Raw genomic sequence first — 21497 nt, 5'->3', positions numbered from 1 at the left:
AGTCTGTATTAATATATTATATTCTCTAAATGAACAAGTTTAGTGGTCTGATGATTTGGAAAATTCAAATTTATACTAGAATTTACAGAAATTGTAAAAAAGCAAGAACATGTCATTTAAACAATATATTGTTGAGATCAATAAGACTTCTATATAAATGAATAGATAATATCTATAGGTACTAGGTGGTATTAGATATGTGACAATTTTTTTTGTAAAGCTCATTAGACTCCCTGTAAATACTTTTCAAATAATATGGCATCACTCTGATCTGCTTGAGTGACCAAGTATTTTCAGATTTACCATCAATTGGCCAATCTTAAGCGCTCTTGTTTAAAAAAGCTACTTCTGTTTCACATCATGAATTGTCACCTCAACTATGAGGAAAATATCTTTATGGATCTTTGCTGTTTTGGCTACATACCAGCTTATTTTTTAGCTTCAATACAAGGTCTACTGTTTCTACTTCTGTGTGTTTCTGGGTCCAGAGAAGTAAGTCCTAGAAGAATAAACAAAACCCCGATCAGTTAATACTCAAAATACTTTTTTTTTTTTTTAAATATATTTTTTTTAATTTTTTATTTATTTATGATAGTCACAGAGAGAGAGAGAGAGAGGCAGAGACACAGGCGGAGGGAGAAGCAGGCTCCATGCACCGGGAGCCTGATGTGGGATTCGATCCCGGGTCTCCAGGATCGCGCCCTGGGCCAAAGGCAGGCGCCAAACCACTGCGCCACCCAGGGATCCCTCAAAATACTTTTCAAACTGCACTATTTTAACAGGCGAGGCTACTGAGCAGGAAGGATAGGAAGGAAAAGGAGAATAAAGATGTAACTCAGATATAGCATTAAAACACAAGAATAATTCTCCATATGATATTTTAACAATATTAATGAGATAATTTTTGACATCAGAACTAACAGTTGTAAATAAAATGTAAGAAACTCTTTTCTGAGGTAGCCTTTTTATATCAATGAAAAAACTGCAACTCAGAGTATAACACTAACCCCCATCCCTATTAAGTAGTAAGTAATTTAAAAGGAACACTAACAAATTCAGATAACTGAACATGAATATATTACTGAATGTAAACTTTCACATCTACAAACAAGCTCTTCTTGGCTTATTTGTAGTTGCCTTCATTATATTCATTCTCTTAAAATCACAGTCACTGGGAGTTTATGATCAGAAAGTTCACTTCAAGGCTAGCGCACCTCAAGTTAAATAAAAATGAGACTATCCTTTATATTTTCACAAGTAGCTCAATTTAACATAGTCTGGTGACAAATTATAGATTATAAACAGTCAAAATACATTAAAAAATTGGGAATAGTTACTGAAAAAGGTGTTCAGATTTGAATCTTGATTCTAGCCAGTGCTATGCTAATAAATATTTAACCACCAATTCTCCAGGAAAAGTCTCTGGTTTGTATGTAGCATTTGTGAATGTGGTATAATACACCAACTGTAATCAATTTCAAGCTACCAACCTGAGATCACTGAACACAGAGTTGGGAAGAGATGTACACAGTTAGTTGCTGTGGATCAGTAGAAGTAGGGCTCTAGCTCACTGCTGGCTCCATTACTTAGCAATGATACAATCTGAAGCAAGTCACTTAATTTATAATCCTTGAGGGTTTCATAATGCAAATTATAACACACCTACTTCAATGCATCATTGTGAGGATTAAAAGACATTGTCCATATTAAACACCTACATAGCCCCTGGCACACAGCGCATGATCTAGAAAAGTTAGGTATTACTATTTACAAAGTAGTGGATATGGATATAATCTCCCAGCCTCTAAGGATAATCTTATCTTTATTTTCAATAGTTGTTAATCATCATATAAACACAGTTTTCTAACCTCTTCACAAAGAGCTTCTAAATGGAGTGCCTCCAATTTCTGGGTCATTTCCTTCCGTCGGGTCTTGAACCAACCATCAAAATTTGGAGATTTTAGAAAATGCCTATAAAAATAAATTTTAAAAAAGCAAAGTTTGATTATGACTTACTTCCTCTCCTTGATACCTTTCCTACCTATAGCTTGGAGAACCATGTGAAACTATGAAAAAAAAATTTTTTTAATATAAGTTTAAGTCCAGTTTTTTGTTTTGTTTTTAAACAAAGTTCTACAGATGGGTGAAAAAAGGGGAAAAAAAGACCAACCGGTAAAGTCCAATCCAATCGCCTTTTATTCTAGAGGTCAGCTGAGGTCCTGTTTTCTCAAGTGTTTTCATAAATTCTTCTGGAAGGAACTGTCTTAATTGGGGTGGACTCTAGAAATTATGACATACTGATTTAAAAATTAGAAATGGATATACTTCCAGAAGTTAATGACAGAGAACTCAAATAAGAATTTAATTGAATATAGTTATACCTTCCATGGAGAGATACTTTTCTGCAAAGGCATCAAGCTTGCCACGTATCTTTCCTAAAACCAAGAAAAAATTAACCTACATTAGGCATTCTTTTTTTTTAAAGATTTTATTTATTTACTTGAAAGAGACAGAGAGTGCAAGCAAGTGTAGGCAAGGGCAGAGAAAGAATCCCAAGCACACTCTGTGCTGAGCACAGAGCCTCATGTGGGGCTCAATGCCATGACCCTGAGACCAGGACCTGAGCAGAAACCAAGGGTCAGATGCTCAACTGAGCCACTGATATGCCCCAAAGTTAGGCATTCTTACCTAGAGAGTTTTCAAAAACATTTAAACAGATGGGCTTAGAAAAAAAGGTTTACAAGCTTTTCATCATATGCTCTTTTAATAGACAGCAGCAATACATCACTCCCCATAACAGACATAGGAAAATTTAGACTGAATTGAGAAGTCAGACTTTCAATAAGAATTTAAATCTTATGTAATCCAAGGGACTGCATATTTTTAATGAAAATCATTAACCTTATTGGGTATGTACCAGAAAATGTACTCAATATTTTACATGCATGATCTCTTTTAATCCTTGCAACCATCCCATGTGGCAATTCTTACTGGGAAAGAGACTTTGAAAAGCTAAGTAAGCTGCCCAGGTCATGCAGCCTAAACCTGAATTCAGCCCATTCCTTAAGCACTACAGTAAAGTTCATTTCAAATCAAACAGATTTAAATGGAACAAAATTAATTAACATCTACAGACCAAGAAAGAATATTTTGCTTCAATATATAATAGTGAAGATCTCCAGGTTGCTCCCATATGATATTCCTAGACGGATTACATTAATAACTAACTACCTGGCATCTCTCTCCAATTCAGGCTCCATACTAAGACCACATTATGGTACTGTCTGATACTGTGAGGCAAGTTTTAGTATTTTGATATGCTATTCTACAGAGTTTTAGAGAAGGAACCATATCATGTAGTCATTTATTCCATAAGTATTGAGTGCTATCAGATACCAGACTGAGGAAAAGATAATGAACAAGACAGATAAGGTCCCTATCATTATGGAGTTAGCAGTCTCATGGATATCATATCAAATCATGCTCAAGAAAATAATATCAGAGGGGTGCCTGGGTGGCTCAGTTGGGTTAAGTGTCCAACTCTTGGTTCTGGCCCACATTTGTGACCTCAGGGTCATGAGATCAGGCCCCACACTGGGTTCCTCACTCAGCACAGAGTCTGCCTGAGATTCTCTGCCCCTCCTCCTACTCATGAGCTTTCTCTCTCTCACTAAATAAAATCTTAAAGTGGCTTTGAAAAAAAAAAAGAAATAATATCAGAGAAAGAGGCTCCAGGTTAACCTTCTTTTAAGGTATAAATGCAATAATTATGTAGTATTTCATAATTATTTCATTTAAGATTCACAGCAACCCTGTAAGATAATTAGGAAAAGTGGAATTAGCCATATTTTACAGATAAAGAAATGAGGGCAGAGGAAGGAAGTGATTTGCCAAAGTTACATAGTTAATATTAGAAGACAGTCCAGGTCTCTTGCAAAGGGCTCTATTTTTAATCATCAAACACATGAGCAGGCAAAGCACACAACTGAAGGTTTTGTGGATGGGGAAAGCATTCACATATCCCTCAACTAATCACTAAATTAAGCAAATATGTGTGTTAACTTACTAATGGAATGATGAAGCTTTGTGTCAGTTCCAAAAAATAGCGTCGGAGAATAACGCTTTGAGCCTCTGAAGGACGCTTCTGTTGTACACCCTTAAAAGAAAAAGCAATGAGAACCTACATTCTAGTGTAAGAGAAAATAAAACAATGCATAATTATAGTAATTCAATTGATATGTAAATACATATTTTTACTTGATTTAAAAAGAACCCTAGAACCTCATCTTGAAGTAATTTAACTTGAAGTTCACTGTGCAATATCTTGTGGAAAAACCCTTAGAGCAAAACATCACTGTTCATCTCACACTTAAAAGTATCAGTTTACAATGAAGTGTTTTTATTTCATACTTGCTGTATGAGTATTATTTACATTTTCCAAAAAATGCTAACTCTTCTCTGTTAGATGTTAAACTACTTCATGGAAGAGTCTATAACTTTTTCACTGTAACTCCTAAGTTTCTAGAAAGACCAGTACTAGTTGGTAGCAGCAGCTCCACATTTCAAGCCCATAATCATTGCTGCTTTAATCTCCTGATTTTTATGAAGTTTTGGTTCAAAAGAAAGACCTCATTTTACATATCATACATAATGCACATACTGCCTAGATATTGCATACCTGCACAAGGAAATTTAAATTAATAATATAAGCAAGTAATTACCTTCTGTAATTGTTTTATGATCTCTTCATCTCTGTTTAGATATGGCTTATAAGAAGTATAAACTCCTAAAAAGAATAGAAAATAAGGTAAATAGTAAGACCCAAGTACCCACATAAGTATATATTTAAGAATTGATAAAAATAATAAAATATAATAATAAAAAGTCAATACCAGGTTTAGAATCCAGTGTCTTTAGGTTCTTCAATTTTTTTACTTTAACCTGCTTAGGAATTTCACCTGAAGGAAATATCATAAAGATTCTTATAATTATTCAAGTTTTATATATTACAAAACTGGAATTTTGCAAGATTAATAATCCACTGACTGTTTATTACTTAGGGATCTTGTAGCTAAAGTATTCTTTTTTGTTAATTTTATTTATTTACTAGAGAGAGAGAGAGAAAGCAAGTGAAAGCAGGGGAAGGTGCAGAAGGGGAGAGAGAGAATCTCAAGCAGGCTCCACACTCAGCGCCAGAGCCCAATTGCAGGGCTCGATCTCACGACCCTGAGATCACGACCTTAGCTGAAATTAAGAGTCAAATGCTTAACTGACTGAGCCACCCAGGCGCCCCTAAAGTATTCTTCTTAATATCAAATAATATTCAAGAGTTTATTCCTGATACTTTAAAACTGGATAAAGGGAATGCTGGATTATTATAGCATTACAGAAAAAATGTATATAAATTATATAAAATGGGTATTTGATCTTTCATTAATATCCATTACTTAAAATTTTTCCTTTTGTCACTCAATTTATAATTTAAAATATTTGTGCCAAATACATGAAATTGAAAAATCTATGTGCCAAATATTAATAAAATACCCTTGAAGAGTAAATGGAATTGCAAGCAACTCCTATAGTATTCAAAAGTTTTCTGATACCTCCCTGTCTGTTCCTGCATTGTAGAAACTTACACTGCCACCAGGTGGTGACAGTGTATGTCACAACCACAGACCTGAGCCATAAAGGGATAGGCCTCCCAAGCAGCATATGCTGTGTTCTGGTCTTCGGGTCAAGAGAAGCTACAATCTAAACAACTCTCTAATTAGGAGAAAAATGCCCCAAGACAAGCACTTAAAAGGATCATTAACACACTACTTTTTTTCCTTACTCTTAGGCAGGGAGAGGTAGGACAAAGTGGACCTAAGAAGTGAAAAACAATCTAGAGCTTATCTAATTCAAGGCTCTAAATTGACAACATATTTTTGTTTAAATTTAAATGCTAACTACAGTTTTCTCTGGGGGTGGTTCTGCAGGAACACAGAATTTTCACTTGTAATCTTGTTAACAAATTTTAGAAGTATGTACTATGGTAAAACAGAGATTTCTGTAAACTCTCTACTTTGAAGTACTTTCAATCTTACAGAAAAGCTGCAGAATAATAAAAATGATATCCTAATTTTATTAATCGTCTCAATAATAACTTTAAACAGACACTATTAAATAAGTTGATATCAGGTACAAATAGACTGATTTTTTCCCACTGATTCAGTAAATGTTAATAAATGCAAGATACTGGAGATAAAAACTAGTTCCTGGTATCAAATAGCTCACAATCTAAAGGCAAAATAAGACAAATTGAGATATATGACAATTTGGAAGGATATCTGCTGGGATAAACAAGATCCTATAGAAACACAAAAGAGTGTCTTGGCCAAAGAGGAGTGAAAAAATTATTGAGGTTTCCTAAAGGAAGTGATATGTCTTATAAGAGAAATAAAAAGTTATCCAGGGGGAAAAAGACGTTTGAGGTAGAGTTGAGTCCAGAAGCATTAACAGCATGTTGCGTAAAGAGTTATACATAATGGTAAGGATAGTACTAGCCACCACATACTCCATCCTTATTTGTGCCAGTCCTGGTCTAAGACTACTGCATGAATGATTGCATTTAATCTTCTCTAAGAAGCAGGTTTTATCAAGTCCATCTCACAGATGAAGAAACTAAGGCATGGATAAAACTGACCCGGTATGCACCAGCACTGGCTCTTTCCTGCATCATCATCCACTCTGACTGGCCAATATCCCATTCAGATAGGTTGTTGGCTCTAGAGGAAAAACTTGTCCAAGGACACGCAGATAACATGGTTGAACCACGATATGGAATGAGGCAGTCTAACTCCTGAGCCATCACTCTTATCCACTATACTACAGAGGTAGGAATGAAGAATATGTTAAGACAGGCAAGAGATAAAGCTACAGAAGTACTCAAAGGTCAAATCAAGAGGAACTATAAAGATGTCTAACATCCAAGGTAATTGAAAGATCAGAACCATGAGCATGGCAGGCAGTGGATGGGGAGACTGAGCTGACAGGATCAAATCTGCATTTAACACATTCTCTGACACGAGGTGGTGATAACGTAAGCCACAGCTACAGGCCTGAACTACAGATAGACAGTACTCATGAGCAGGTCTGCTGTGTTGCACAAAGGAGCTTAAAGTGAAAGAGAAAATCCCAGAGGATAAAATAGAAGCATTGTGGAGTACTGCTCCTGGGTAGATACAGAAACTGAATGAAGCAAGAGGTGTGCGGCAAGGAATGAACAGGGAAGACAGGGAGCCCCTGGAACTCTGTGGAAGACAGAAAGCCATGAAGCTTTGGGGACAGACTGAGAGAAGAGCAAAGTCCAGAAATACCCAAGTTTCTAGAATTTTTTTTTTTTTAGATTTTTATTTATCTATTTTAGAGAGGGAAAGAAAAATTGTATGTATATGTGAGCAGGGGGAAGGACAAAGGGAGTGAGAGAATCTCAGACAGACTCCTCACTGAGCCTGGATCCGACTCAGATGCTTTTAGTCTAGATTAAGAGGACAAAACCATGAAAATAAATGTCAATATTAAAGTAAGATTCTAAAAAATGTTCCATATCTTCTTATAGCTAAGACTCTGGTGACTGCTGTATTCTAAATTATCACTAAATCATAGAGAGAGGATACCAGTGAAATGGCAGGTGACTATGACATTTACAGAATGCCATGAGTCAGGAACTCATCTAGCAGAGAATTTGAGGCTAAAGAGGCTGTTCTAAGAACACACAGATCTGATAGCCAAAGTGAAGTTATCTGCTCCTTCCTCTATTTTTTAAGACTTTTAAGGATTTCAGTATAAGATTGAGTCTAGTGTTTGTAAATAATAGAATTTAAACAGTTATTGCTTCAGTCTAACATATCTATGTAGATTTATGTATATACTGGAAAGAATATCTCATAAATATTAAATAATATTTTAAATATATCTATGTACACCAAAGGAAGTCTTTTTTTTTTATTTAGAGAGAAAGAGCATACACAAGCCAGCAGGAAGGGAAGAAGGAGAGGGAGAAGTAGGCTCCTTGCTGAGCACAGAGCCTGATGTGGGGCTTGATCCCAGGAGCCTGGGATCATGACCTGAGCTGAAGGCAATTAACCAACTGAGCCACTCAGGTGCCCCAAAAGAACTATTTTTTTAAAGATTTTATTTATTTATTTCTGAGAGACACAGACAGAGAAGCAGAGACATAGAGGGAGAAGCAAGTTCCCAATGGGGAGCCCAATGCAGGATCAATCCTGGGACCAGGATCATGCCTTGAGCCAAAGGCAGATGCCTAACTGCTGAGTCACCAAGGCGTCCCCTCAAAAAAGTCTTTAAAAGTAACATACCATAAAGTTATTTAAAAGTATTTTCAATATCTCAAGTCTCACTATTTCAATAAACAACCCATGACTGTCCAGTGAGGAATGTCAGAGAGACCATTAAATTATCATCTAAGTTAACAAAGCTTCTAATCTCTGAATTATTTTACTCATTTAAATACATTCATACATACATACAGTCATAATACAACAGTTACGACAGGCCAAATACTATTTATCTCTTCTTCAAGGAAAGCACAACCTTTGACCATTCCTTAATACAACTGCCAGAGAAATGTATAATACTTGAGACCTAGCAGAGAATTTTGTGCCAAGGTGAATAATTCAAGCTTCTACAAGGTTTTACTCAAGCAATGTTGGAAATTCCCATTTAATTGGGCTTATACTAAAAGTCGCTCAAATTTTGAGGCTTCGTTGTTGTAATTCATTTCATGTTTATAACACTAGAATATTAGATGTACATGTTTTACTAGGAGGACATGATGGGTTACACATAAAAGAATCTGTATATTTTAGTGGGAAGTTATGCTCTTCTCCAAAGGCCCTTATTCAGATCGCCTCCAAAAAAGCTTTCCATTAACATAATTAAAAAGTAATTAAGAGATGAAAACAAAGGGGAAGAAATAAATCTGCTCAGCCAATTCACATACTAAAAACAGAACACTGAGTTTATATTTTACCTGCAGGTTTAAGGTCTCCTATTCGAATAATGTGTGGCCAGTGCTGGAGTGTTTTTGCAAAAAAAGGGTTGGTTACTCCTAATATGACTGAAGGCCTGCATAAAACAAAACAGAAACAAAGTGAGAAGAAGACATATGTTCCAGTGAAGAATAGTTTATAATTTCTTTAGACTGAACAATAGATCATCTCTTCCCTCACTCAACGCATTACGTATCAACTGTCTGCCAGGCATCATGTTTAGGACCAGGCAAGTGAAGATGAAAAGACATGGTCTTTCTACAAGCATACAGAACGAAAAGCATACATACCCAATTACAATGCCACAAAGCAGAAAATAGAGAAGGTGGTATAAAACATACGATAATTACAAAGAAGAAACGATGTCTATCAGGGTACTCAAAGAGCTTTACCAGGGGTGCCAGGGTCGCTCAGTCTGTTAAGCATCCAACTCTTCATTTCAGCTCAGGTCATGATCTCAGGGTCATGATCTTGGGGTCCTAAGACTGAGCCCCACATAGGGTTCCACACTCAGTAGAGTCTGCTTGAAGATTCACTCTCCCTCTCCCTCTGTCCCTCCCACCACCTGCCCCCACCATGTGTGTACATGTTCTCTCCCTAACATAAAAAAATCGAAAAACAAAGACAGCTTCACCAAAGAGAAGACATTTGTACAAAGATATGAAAGATGAATAGAAGTTCTTTCCAAGTGGGTATGAGAGTTAAAGGTGATGCAGGAGAACAAATAGTATGAGCAAATCAATGAAGTGAGATCATGGTGTGCTTGAAGAACTACAAATAGCTCAGCATTCCTACAGCATAAACCGAGAATGATAAACAGTCAGAAATGAAAGTAGATGGGCAGATGCTGGCCAGATTATTAAGTACCAAGTTAATACGCTAAGAAGTTTAAAAATCTTATAGGCATGGGCAGCCCGGGTGGCTTAGCGGTTTAGTGCCACCTTCAGCCCAAGGTGTGACCCTGGAGACCCAGGATGGAGTCCCACGTCAGGTTCCCTGCGTGGAGCCTGCTTCTCCCTCTGCCTGTGTCTCTGCCTCTCTCTTTCTCTCTGTGTCTCTCATGAATAAATAAATAAAATCTTTAAAAAAATAAAATAAAATAAAAATCTTATAGGCAAATGGAAGGTACTAGAGAATCAAATGGAAGGATGCCACATGAATGAAAATGTAGGAAGATCACTCTAGGGGAAATCTGGAAGATGCTCTACAAAGAGGAGAAGGGGTTTGGGAGAATGCAACAGCAGATATGACAAAGACTGGAGATAGTAAGAGCAGGAAGAGACTTTTGGGAAACATAACAAATATTACTATGAGAGAGATTTAATGGTGTTGAATTAATGGAATTGGTAAAACTTGATGTGGGGCATATTAAGAAGGAGAAATTTATGAAAACTTAAAGTTTTTGATAACTAAGTGAAAAGTAGTACCATTCATGAAAAGCAGCATGGGTTTAGGGAAGAAAACAAGGAGACAGAAGGAATTCAGTTTTATACATTTAGTTTCAAGTGCCATTAAGATGTCCAGGTGGTAAAGTGGTAAAAAACAACAACAAAGCCCTGGACACAGGTCTGCACCTTGCAAAGATGTGGGCTAGGCAGATAAATTTCAGTCATCAGTATATGGGTGTTAACAGAGGCAGTAGATATAGATAAGATTCCTCAGAAAGAATTATCAGTCTGAAATCAGAACCCAGAACACAGCACTGAGAACACCAACATTTAAGGTGCTGGCAGAGACAGAGATCTGCACAGGAGACTGAGATGCTTCACCAGAGAGCCAGGTGAGAGTGGTGTCAAGGATTAAAATGCTTTCAAGCTCAACAGCTTAAATGCCGTAAGAAAGGGAAGGTAAGAAAAATAGGGCAGAATGTGTTCATGGGGTTGGGCAGAAAGAGGGTCTTGATGACTATGCAAGAATGACTTAACTAGAAGTAGAGAAATCAACCTGTAGCACACTGAGAAGCAACCAGAAAACCAAGAGGTAGAGACAGTAAATGGAGATTTTTTGTTGTTATTCTAGAAATTTAGTTATGAAAAAAAGGTGAGCAATAGAGCAGAAGCTAAGAGAGAAATGGTAAGATAATTTTTTCCCCTTTAACATACTGGGAAGAATTTTCATGTTTCCATGCTAATTCAACGAAGAGGAAGAAGAGGAAGAAGGAAAGGGAAGTTATAGAGCAAGAAAAGATAACTGATGCTGTAAGAGGCCCTGAAGTAAGGCAAGAAAACAGAACTCAAAGTATAGTCAGATGGCTATTAATGATAATACAGCTTCCACTAATAAAACTATTCAAAGAAATAAGATTGACAGCTGAAATGTAGAAGTATTATAAGCAGCTCCTAATATAAAATCAAGATGCCAATAAGCTCAAGATTTAATTTTAACATAATTTGGTTATACAGGTAATACTTGGTCAATAAAAGTTATTTTGTTTACTCACGGGGCTTGAGTACGAGTAGTATATTCTTTGAATTCGCTGTCATGAATAGTGAAATAAGGTCGGAAGTCACTGAAGTACTTTAATGGAGAAATACAGCTGTGGAGCAAGAAGAATATTTAAAACAAAGGACACAAAAATTAAAGGCCCTACTCAATAACTATAAAACATCAATACACTAAGTATACTTAACAATGAAATAATTTATTTCAGTAAACAGCAAATTCATTTTAGAAAACCAGAAAGACAGTGGAAATGTGTAATAATGTGGAATAGTGTGTTGAAAAAACACTAGACTTGGGGCTGAAGATGGGGTAAAACTCTGGCATTCTCATTCCCCAGTTAATACAGCTTTTACTAGACACTGACTATTCACGCAACTAATATTTGTCAGGTGCCAGCTTTGTTTAAGTGAATGAATGTTTACTGCTTGGAAAACAAAAACCTGGTTCCAGCCCTCATGGAGCCTGAATTAATTTTCTCATCCATGAAACAGTACAATCATGAGCATAGCCTTCTAACAAGGCAGGCGGTTATGTGGATCAATGCAATCAGTGTACAAACATATCACACGTGGGAAAATGCTGCAACTATCACCATCAAGAACCAAATATACTCACTTAACAAGTGCCAATACAGTCTCTGATGACTCTGATGGTGATGGTGCCATGACCACAAGGGGCTCCCCCAACAGAACCAGCTCCCAAAGCATCTGACTATGAAGGAAAACTGGGCAGAAACATCTGAAAGATATTTATACAGTAGAAGTGTTATTTATCCAATTGTTTTTTCTTTTAATTCTTAGATAATAGTTCTAAAAATTTCATATTGATATAAATTCTTCCAGCTATTTATACCTTGTTGTGATATACAAATTCATTTAGAATATAGTAATGCATAAGTCCCTTTTATCCACATAAAAACATACCAATTTGACTCATTCCAATTTTTAGAAAATTAAATGCAATATATTGACACACAAATGGCTAACAAATAATAAAAGCATATAAAATAATTAAATTGTACCATATGTAGACCTATTTCATAATATTGCTTTCTTTCATTTGCATTTCTATTCTGAATATTTTGAAGAAAACAAGAAAAATTAATTTTCCAAAAGATGTTCACAGAATGTACTTATTTTAAAAGCTAATGCTGGAGATCCCTGCGTGGCTCAGCGGTTTGGTGCCTGCTTTTGGCGCAGGGCATGATCCTGCAGACCCAGGATCGAGTCCCACATCAGGCTCCCAGCATGGGGCCTGCTTCTCTCTGCCTGTGTCTCTGCTTCTCTCTGTCTTTCATGAATGAATGGATAAATAAAATCTTTAAAAAATAAAAATAAATAAATAAAAGCTAATGCTGGGCAGCCTGGGTGGCTCAGCAATTTGGTGCTACCTTCGGCCCAGGGTGTGATCTTGGAGACCCGGGACTGAGTCCCGCGTCGGGCTCCAGGTATGGAGCCTGCTTCTCCCTCTGCCTGTCTGCGTCTCTGCCTCTCTCTCTGTGTGTGTCTCATGAATAAATAAATAAAATCTTAAAAAAAAAAAAAGAAAAAAAGCTAATGCTTTCAGGGCACCTGGGTGGCTCAATGGGTTAAGCATCTGACTTAGGCTCAGGTCATGATCTCCAGGTCCTGGGATCTAGTCCCACATTGGGCTCTCAGCTCAGTGGGGAGTCTGCTTGTCCTTTTTCCTCTGCTCCTCCGCATGCTTGTGCTTTCCACCCCACCCCCTTTTTCAAATAAATAAATAAAAATCTTTTAAAATTTTTAAAAATAAAAGCTACTAGTTTCATATTAAAAAATGATGAAGGGATCCCTGGGTGGCGCAGCGGTTTGGCGCCTGCCTTTGGCCCAGGGCGCGATCCTGGAGACCCGGGATCGAATCCCACGTCGGGCTCCCAGTGCATGGAGCCTGCTTCTCCCTCTGCCTCTCTCTCTCTCTCTCTCTCTCTCTCTGTGTGTGTGACTATCATAAATAAATAAAAATTTAAAAAAATAAAAAAAAAAAGAAAATAATCTTTATAAAAAAAAATAAAATAAAATAAATAAAAAATAAAAAATGATGAAAACAAATCACAAGGGGAAGTTCTAATGCTAAACAATAGAATGATTTCCTGAGCATATCCTTCCCTTACAAAAATGTTCCTTATTTTTATAGGAGCCCTGGAATTAGATGGGAGCCTATCAGGACACAACTCTGGTACACTACTTAGCCTCAGACATTTGGTAACATACTTACTTAGCAATTTCCTCCTATTAGGGTAATGATGTTTCCTAGTAGATTAGAAAATATCTACTTATAAAAATCATAACCAATCTACCTAGTTGAAAACACATACACAAAGAGAAGGAAGGAAGGAAGGACGCTTAAGTGCAAAAATATAAAACATATTTGTGAAATGGAAATTAGGGAAAGTTAATTTTAACTATTCAAAGGCAAGAAAAAATGTGAAGGAAGTAGGAAAAAAAGAAAAGAACAAAAACAAAATAATAAACAGTTCAAGGATAAAGCAAGGGAGGTCTTCTTCCTCTTTCTTTCCTAAACAATTTGATCCTAAAGCAGAACATGTGCATGGTAGGCATCTCTGCCAGGAAGGAAAGGAAGACATCCTGGTTCAGAGGAGGGTGAGAGGGCCTGTGTGAGATGAGGGAGATATTCACATGGAGGAGGTGGCTTTCTGTGGGGCTTTTGGAACCCAAATGTGGTAAAGAAGGTGTACATGTGTGGAGGTAATCTGATTTGGGGTGACAGAGACCAAGAAGTGTGAGAGGCCTGGAGGAGCACACTGGTATAGAGTATTAGAAGTGTGCTGATGTTGCCAATGGTGGGACATAAGAGCAGGGGAAATAGGGTGTTCACATGGAGAGGCCTGGAAAGAGGTGTAGAAGCACAGTAAGATAGGGAGGGCATTCCTATTGGGGTTAGCCTAGCACAAGAAAGGCATTCCTATTGGGGAGCCAGAGCACAAGAAAGGTGAGGATGGCATCCATATGAAGAGGGGGCCTATGTACAACATAGAAGCCTAACTGGGGTAGGAGAGTAACCACATGGGGGTCAATCTGGCATGCGTAGAGCCTGGGAAGGTTAAAGAAGGCAATCCATGAAGAAGGGCAGCTGGGTATGGAGTGTCAGAGCCTAAAAAGGGTAAGAAAATCATTAGCACAGAGGAGAGGGTTTAAGCAGAGATGAGAGACTGGTTACTAACAAGGACCAATCAAATAAATAAATTAAGGATAATAAGAGGTAGTTCCTCAGAAAGGGAAAGGAAATACAAATACAGAAAGGGAGAAAACTAGAATGAATCCTGTCTTGTAGGATTGGAATTGGGGGTAGTGGTGTGACTTTATGGTTTTCAATATAGACAGATATAAAAATAAATATAGGTGATCCTTGGGTGGCTCAGCGGTTTGGCGCCTGCCTTTGGCCCAGGGTGTGATCCTTGGAGTCCCGGGATCGAGTCCCACATCAGGCTTCCTGTGTGGAGCCTGCTTCTCCCTCTGCCTGTGTCTGCCTCTCTCTCTCTCACTGTGTCTCTCCTGAATAAATAAAATCTTTTATATATATATATATATATATATATATATATATATATATATATATATGCAAAATATGCAAAATCTTTTATATATATGCAAAAATGTATATATATTATATATCAGCATGTATGTATGCACCCCTTTACAAATATATATATATCCCCTATATATATAATATATATATCCCCTAGCTCTGTCCACTGGGAGGGCCTAAAATCAGTGATATCCCAATAGCAATGAGTAAAACTAGTACCCAGATCTTGGCTTCTGAATCCTATTCTCCACTAAAAAAAAAAAAAAAAAAAGTAGAGAAATGGCTGAATCCAGAGCTAGGGAGGAAAAAAATACAAGATAATCTTGGAACCCAAAAGGACTGAAAACATATGTCCATACAAAGGCTTATACACAAATGTTCATAGTAGCATTACACATAATTGCTAAAAAGTAAAAACCATCTGAATGTCCTTCAGTGAATTAATGAATAAACAAAATATGGTATATCCACACAATGGAACATCATAAAATGAACAAACAATTCATTGCTACTGCATGGATAAACCACAAAAATGATATGCTAAGTAAAAGAAAGATGCAAAAAGCCACAGATTTTATTATTCTATTTATATGGTTTGGCCAAAATAGGCAAATCTATAGAAATCAAAAGTAGATTAGTGATTTCCAGGGGCTGGGGGGAAAGAAGAAATGGGAAATAATTGCCACTAGGAAAAGGGATACTTTTTGAAGTGATCAAATGTTCTAGAACTAGATAGTAGTAATGCACAACTTTGGGAATATAGTAAAAACCACTGAACTCTATATTTTTGAAAGAGTGAATATTATGGTCTGTGAATTATATATCAATTTTTTTTAATTAAAAAAGAACACATAAGCCTGGAACATCTTACACTAGAAAGCAAGGAAGTGTTTAAAGAATGACAAGAATAAAAAAAAAAATAGAGGCCATTTGAAGTGAGACAGGTCTCACTAGCCAAGTTGAGGACAACTGAAACATCAAATGAGAATAATGGACTTTAATAACCTATTGGAAAACCAGGAAACCAACAGTCCATATGGATATACACAGTATGATGTTTTAAAATATGTCTAAAAATTCTCTGACACCTCCTTTAAAACATGGAGCCTAATTCCCCCTTTCTTAGCTGTAGGCTCAATTAATGGCTTACCTGTAATGAACTGAATGAAGACCGTACACAACTTTGAAGGCTGGGTCATAAAAGACATATTGGCTTTAGCCTGGTCTCAGATCATTCTGAATACTGTGAGAACATTCAAGCTGCCCTATGGCCAGGTCCACATGGCTAGAAATGAGACCTCCTGCTAGCAGCCACAAGGAACTGTGACCTCCAGCCAGAAGCCAAGTAAGTAAGCCTTTAAGGGAAATAGATCCTCCAGCCAAGACCCTCATGCCCCACTTGTCCAACTGACTAAAATCCTGGCTGATATCTTGACTGCAACTACATAAGAGATCTAGAGCTAGAACCATCTAGTGAAGCTGTCCCCAGATTCCTAACCCTCAGAAGCTGTATTAAGTAATATTTGTTCTTTTAAGCCTCAAGTATAAGTGTAACATAGTTACCCACAGATAACACAGTTTCAAAGTGCCCTATACAAAATAATCACAAGAAGGAAAACAAATAGTTTATCAATTAAGAAGCTTGGAGAATATCACAAAGTAAACATCAGTAATGAAGCAAGTTATCTCCTTGCCAAAGACACAGAGCTTGAATCTAATTTGAGTAAATCACAAACAAATCTAAATTGAGGGATTTCCTATAAAATAACTGTCCTGTAATACACAACATGCTCAAGTGTATGAAAGAAAGATTGAGGATCTATTCCAGAATGAGAGAGAGAGAAACTGCAGAGGCATGACAAGTAAGTACAATAGATAATTCTGAACTAGATAGTGTTGTGACAACTGGTGACATCTGAATTAATGGTTTAATTTATCAATGTTAATTTCCCAATTTTGATGGCTGCATTAACAAGACTTGACCCAGCACAAAGGAGATAGATCCCTACATTCAAATGCATTTCTGCCACTCAGCTTCAAACATCTTTCCAGGTCTCAGTCCTTTGCTCTCAAGCTTATTACTCTTGGTATAAAAATATCACCTTCAATATAAGTGATAAACACTTATTCACATGAATAAACATACAATGTAAGTTCTCTACATACAACTTTTTTTTTTTTTTTTTTTTTTTATTTATGATAGTCATACAGAGAGAGAGAGAGAGAGAGAGGCAGAGACACAGGCAGAGGGAGAAGCAGGCCCCATGCACCGGGAGCCTGATGTGGGATTCGATCCCGGGTCCCCAGGATCGCGCCCTGGGCCAAAGGCAGGCGCCAAACCGCTGCGCCACCCAGGGATCCCAGTTCTCTACATACAAAACAAAGACTGTTGTCCTGAATGAAGGACACATCTGAGTGTCAGATATTAAATGCTCAGCACAGCACTATCTCTGTGTAAGCCTATCATGTTTGACTTCTAGTTTTCTCATCTTCTGAGCAACAAGAATGAAAACAACAAACTCACTCAACTTTTTTTGAGATTTTATTTATTTAAGAGAGAGAGAGTGTGTCCTACCTAGAGTAGGGGGAAGGGCAGGAGAGAGAAAGAGAATCTCAAGCAGACTCTTTACTGAGCATGGAGCCAGATATCTGGCTCCATCTCACAACCTTGAGATCATGACCTGAGCAGGAGGCTTGCCCAACAGCCATCCAGGTGCCCTTCACTTGTCCTACTTTAAAAACAAGAACATGTCATTCATAATCAGAAGAAAAGATACATGCTAATAAAAAGTGTCAGTGGTAGGAATAATTAATTACCAGAAAAGCAAAGACAACTGATAATAAACTGAAAAGCATTTATTTTATTTTTTTTTTAATTTTTATTTATTTATGATAGTCACACAGAGAGAGAGAGGCAGAGACACAGGCAGAGGGAGAAGCAGGCTCCATGCACCGGGAGCCCGACATGGGATTTGATCCCGGGTCTCCAGGATCGCGCCTTGGGCCAAAGGCAGGCGCCAAACCACTGCGCCACCCAGGGATCCCCTGAAAAGCATTTAGATTTGCACCCAGCAGTTCAAAAGAAAACATGTCTAGTAACCAAACTTTGTTAACTTATGCCAATTCTTTAATTTATTCCTAAGTATCAAAAGTATAAATGGTAGGGGTGCCTGAATAGCTCAGATAGTTAAAGGGACTGACTCTTGGTTTCAGCTCAGGTCATGATCTCAGGGTCATGAGACTGAGCCCCACGTGGGGCTCTGTGACATACATGAAGCTTGCTTAGGATTCTCTCTTCCTCTCCCTTTGCCCCCTCCCACCTGCTTGTGTGCAGGTGCTCTCTCTCTCTCTAAAACAAGAGGTGGGGGCACCTGGGTGGCTCAGTCTGTTAAGCATTTGCCTTTGGATAGAGCCCCACATCTGGCTCCCTGCTCAGCAAGGAGTCTGCTTCTCCCTCTGCCCCTCCCCTAGCTCGTGCTCTCTCTCTCTCTCTCTCTCTCTCAAATAAATAAAATCTTTTTTAAAAAAGTAAAATAGTAAAAAAGAAAAAAAAAAGTAAAATAGTATGCATCCTTCTTAGTATATTTTTCCTGTGATAATTATTCCTTTATTTGGGGGACACTCCCCCTTTTCATTCTAAGAATGCTACAATACTTAATTTTTAATTTTTATTTTTTTATTCTTTTTTAATAATATTTAATTTTTAAAAGAAAACTAATTTTTAAAATAAGATTTATAATTTACATACAGTAAAATTCACATTTAATAAAGATATAGAACACTTCCATCACTCCAAAGCTTCCCTTGTCCCCTTTGTAGTTGATTTCCCTCCCCCACTCCTAGGCAACCACTGATTTGAGGCCTTTCCCTTTTCTAGAATATCATGTAAATGGAATCATTCAGTAAGTAGCTCTTTAATATATGGCTCCTTTCAGTAAGCATGATGCTTCTGAGAGTCCCCTACACTGCAGACTGTATCAAGGCGCACTCTTTTTTTTAAATTGCTAAGTAGTATTCCACACACATGCATAATCACAATTTGTTTATCCATTTACCAAGTTATGGACATTTGCATTGTTTCCAGTTTTAGGCTGGTATCAATAGAGATGCTATAAATATTTGCATACAGGTCTTTGTGTGGATATGTGCTTTCATATTTATTGGGGTAAATTCCTAGAAGTGGGATTACTGAGCTGTGCTAGGGCCAAGTGTATAAAACCAATCAAGCATATAAAACTAACCACTCTCTGAAGGAGTATTCCATGCAGTTTAAAGGTCACACATCCACAAAAGTCTATACACACAAAAAAACCAAACCCAAGAACCCATTCTAAATCTTTTTTTTTTTTTTTTAATTTTTTATTTATTTATGATAGTCACAGAGAGAGAGAGAGAGGCAGAGACACAGGCAGAGGGAGAAGCAGGCTCCATGCACTGGGAGCCTGATGTGGGATTCGATCCTGGGTCTCCAGGATCGCGCCCTGGGCCAAAGGCAGGCGCCAAACCGCTGCGCCACCCAGGGATCCCCCCATTCTAAATCTTTTACATGACTCTCAATTACATGTATTACTATTTAAGAACTGCTCAGCAACAGCAATGGTTTCTCAAGCTAGAGTACACATCAGAACCGCCTAGGAGCTGGAACTTGAGCATCAAAGATTTCTCTTCAGCTGGTCTGGGCAAAGCACAGGCACCAGTACTTTTTCCTTTTCTAAGTGCTAGATTCTCTTTCCCTTTTTTTAATTTTGCATCATGAAAAGTTTCAAACATACAGAAAAATAAAGACAGTAGTGTAAGAACCCTCATTTATATGTCTAGAGTTAACAATATTTTACCATTTTTACTTTATTAGTTTATTTTCTTACTGAAGTATTTTTAGAGTCTCAGGTTCTACTGACTGAGCTAGCAAGGCACTTCTCATCAAAGTATTTTAAAATAAAATACAAACTGCATGACATTTCATCTCAAAATACTTAAAAATGCATCTCTAAAAAGTAAGTCCATTTTCTTTCATCATTACAATACCATTCTCACACCAAACCAAACAAAAAATAATTTGTTTCTACCATGTAATACCCAATCTATAGCCAGATTTCCCTATCAAAGCTCATAATAGACAGTCAGGGATGAACCACTGATTTATAATATGTGAAATATAATGAGTATTTTCTTCCAGTGTTTTGTTTTTTTACCTATCCTCCTTCCAGTTTTTTTCCATATGTAAGAAAACATTCATTTTCTAAAGAAATTCAAAACAATATCACAAAGTAAAAGAGAAAAGGGAGTTAATAAAATTTACCTGAAAAGATCCACCTCATGAACAGTAGGTAAAATAACAGATATATGTGTGTCTGCCTGAGATAAAAAAGAAAGAGTACAAAAGATGTCACTAAAATTGACAGTAATTGATTTTGAAAATATCTATCTTGTGATCAATAAGCCATGTTGCCCTATCTTTTAAGATTCCCTTCCTCCAGGAACAGCTACAAAGAGAAGGGGTCTTAGCAATCTCCCCTAACACAATAGAAGATCAAAGATGAAAGATTCCTTGCATAAAGTACTAATCCAATAATCAGATGTCAGATTAATTCACAACTGCATGAAATACTATCGTAACACTAGTTGATACATATAACAGGCAAAATTAGTTTTCCCACTGCTTTCCATTTTAATTCGCTTCAAACAATGGGAGTGCTAATACACCAGCTAAAACATTTCAAATAAAAACTTCAACCCCACCCATGAACAGATGTAGCTTTGGGGGAAATGAAAGACAATCATAACTACAGAATCCTTTGACTGAGTTTCCTACAAACAAGTCTGTTGACTACTCTTCTAAGAGGTTTTTTGTATTTTCCCCTAGACCTCACTGTAACAGTATATATTCTGAGTTCTCTAGTATCTACCAGATAACAAGAAAAACAATCTGAGAAACATTAGAAAGTTTATTATCAATTCATTACAAAATTATTTAATGGAGTATTTCAGTAATATTCAGAAATATATCATAAACTCAAGAAACTCTGCATTTGCTAGTTTAAGAATTCGGTTAAGGAGACTATATATGCTAGATTACTCTGCTACAGTACCACACTACCTGCTGAGTTAACTGCGCTATTTGAGTTGTCCCAGGCTTGTCATGACATGTGGGAATCCGTACCTTAAAGAGAAAGAGAAGAAATTAACTTTGGATATAAAAGAGAAGAATGTCCTTTATATAATTTGTGAGTCCCATTACAATGAGGGATCATAAACTCTCTTAACCACTAAAAAAGTACACTCAGCAATGCCTAAAAAGCCATAAAAACAAAGTATATCAGACTTAAAAACTACAGTCCTGGGATCCCTGGGTGGCGCAGCGGTTTGGCGCCTGCCTTTGGCCCAGGGCGCGATCCTGGAGACCCGGGATCGAGTCCCACGTCGGGCTCCCGGTGC

General features: G+C 37.2%; 1 protein-coding gene across 8 annotated transcripts in view; it reads right to left on the bottom strand.

Annotated features, from left to right (window-relative positions):
- DENND6A (DENN domain containing 6A) overlaps positions 1-21497 on the bottom strand; it is a 109142-nt gene that overhangs the window by 20541 nt on the left and 67104 nt on the right. For all 8 annotated transcript variants that reach the window (XM_025985914.2, XM_072720675.1, XM_025985904.2 and 5 more), the window contains 12 exons: positions 21160-21222; positions 20362-20417; positions 12111-12233; positions 11494-11589; positions 9035-9129; positions 4893-4958; positions 4722-4786; positions 4067-4156; positions 2382-2435; positions 2171-2280; positions 1869-1971; positions 425-499 (listed from right to left, as the gene is read on the bottom strand). In XM_025985914.2, the coding sequence (XP_025841699.2) occupies positions 425-499; positions 1869-1971; positions 2171-2280; positions 2382-2435; positions 4067-4156; positions 4722-4786; positions 4893-4958; positions 9035-9129; positions 11494-11589; positions 12111-12233; positions 20362-20417; positions 21160-21222 (996 nt within the window). The remainder of the gene's footprint in view (positions 1-424; positions 500-1868; positions 1972-2170; positions 2281-2381; positions 2436-4066; positions 4157-4721; positions 4787-4892; positions 4959-9034; positions 9130-11493; positions 11590-12110; positions 12234-20361; positions 20418-21159; positions 21223-21497) is intronic.

The sequence above is a fragment of the Vulpes vulpes genome, chromosome 9, assembly GCF_048418805.1.
Source record: "Vulpes vulpes isolate BD-2025 chromosome 9, VulVul3, whole genome shotgun sequence".
NCBI classification, from domain to species: Eukaryota; Metazoa; Chordata; class Mammalia; order Carnivora; family Canidae; genus Vulpes; species Vulpes vulpes.
The sequence above is the reverse complement of the archived record's forward strand: the minus strand, read 5'-3'. Positions and strand labels throughout refer to the sequence as shown.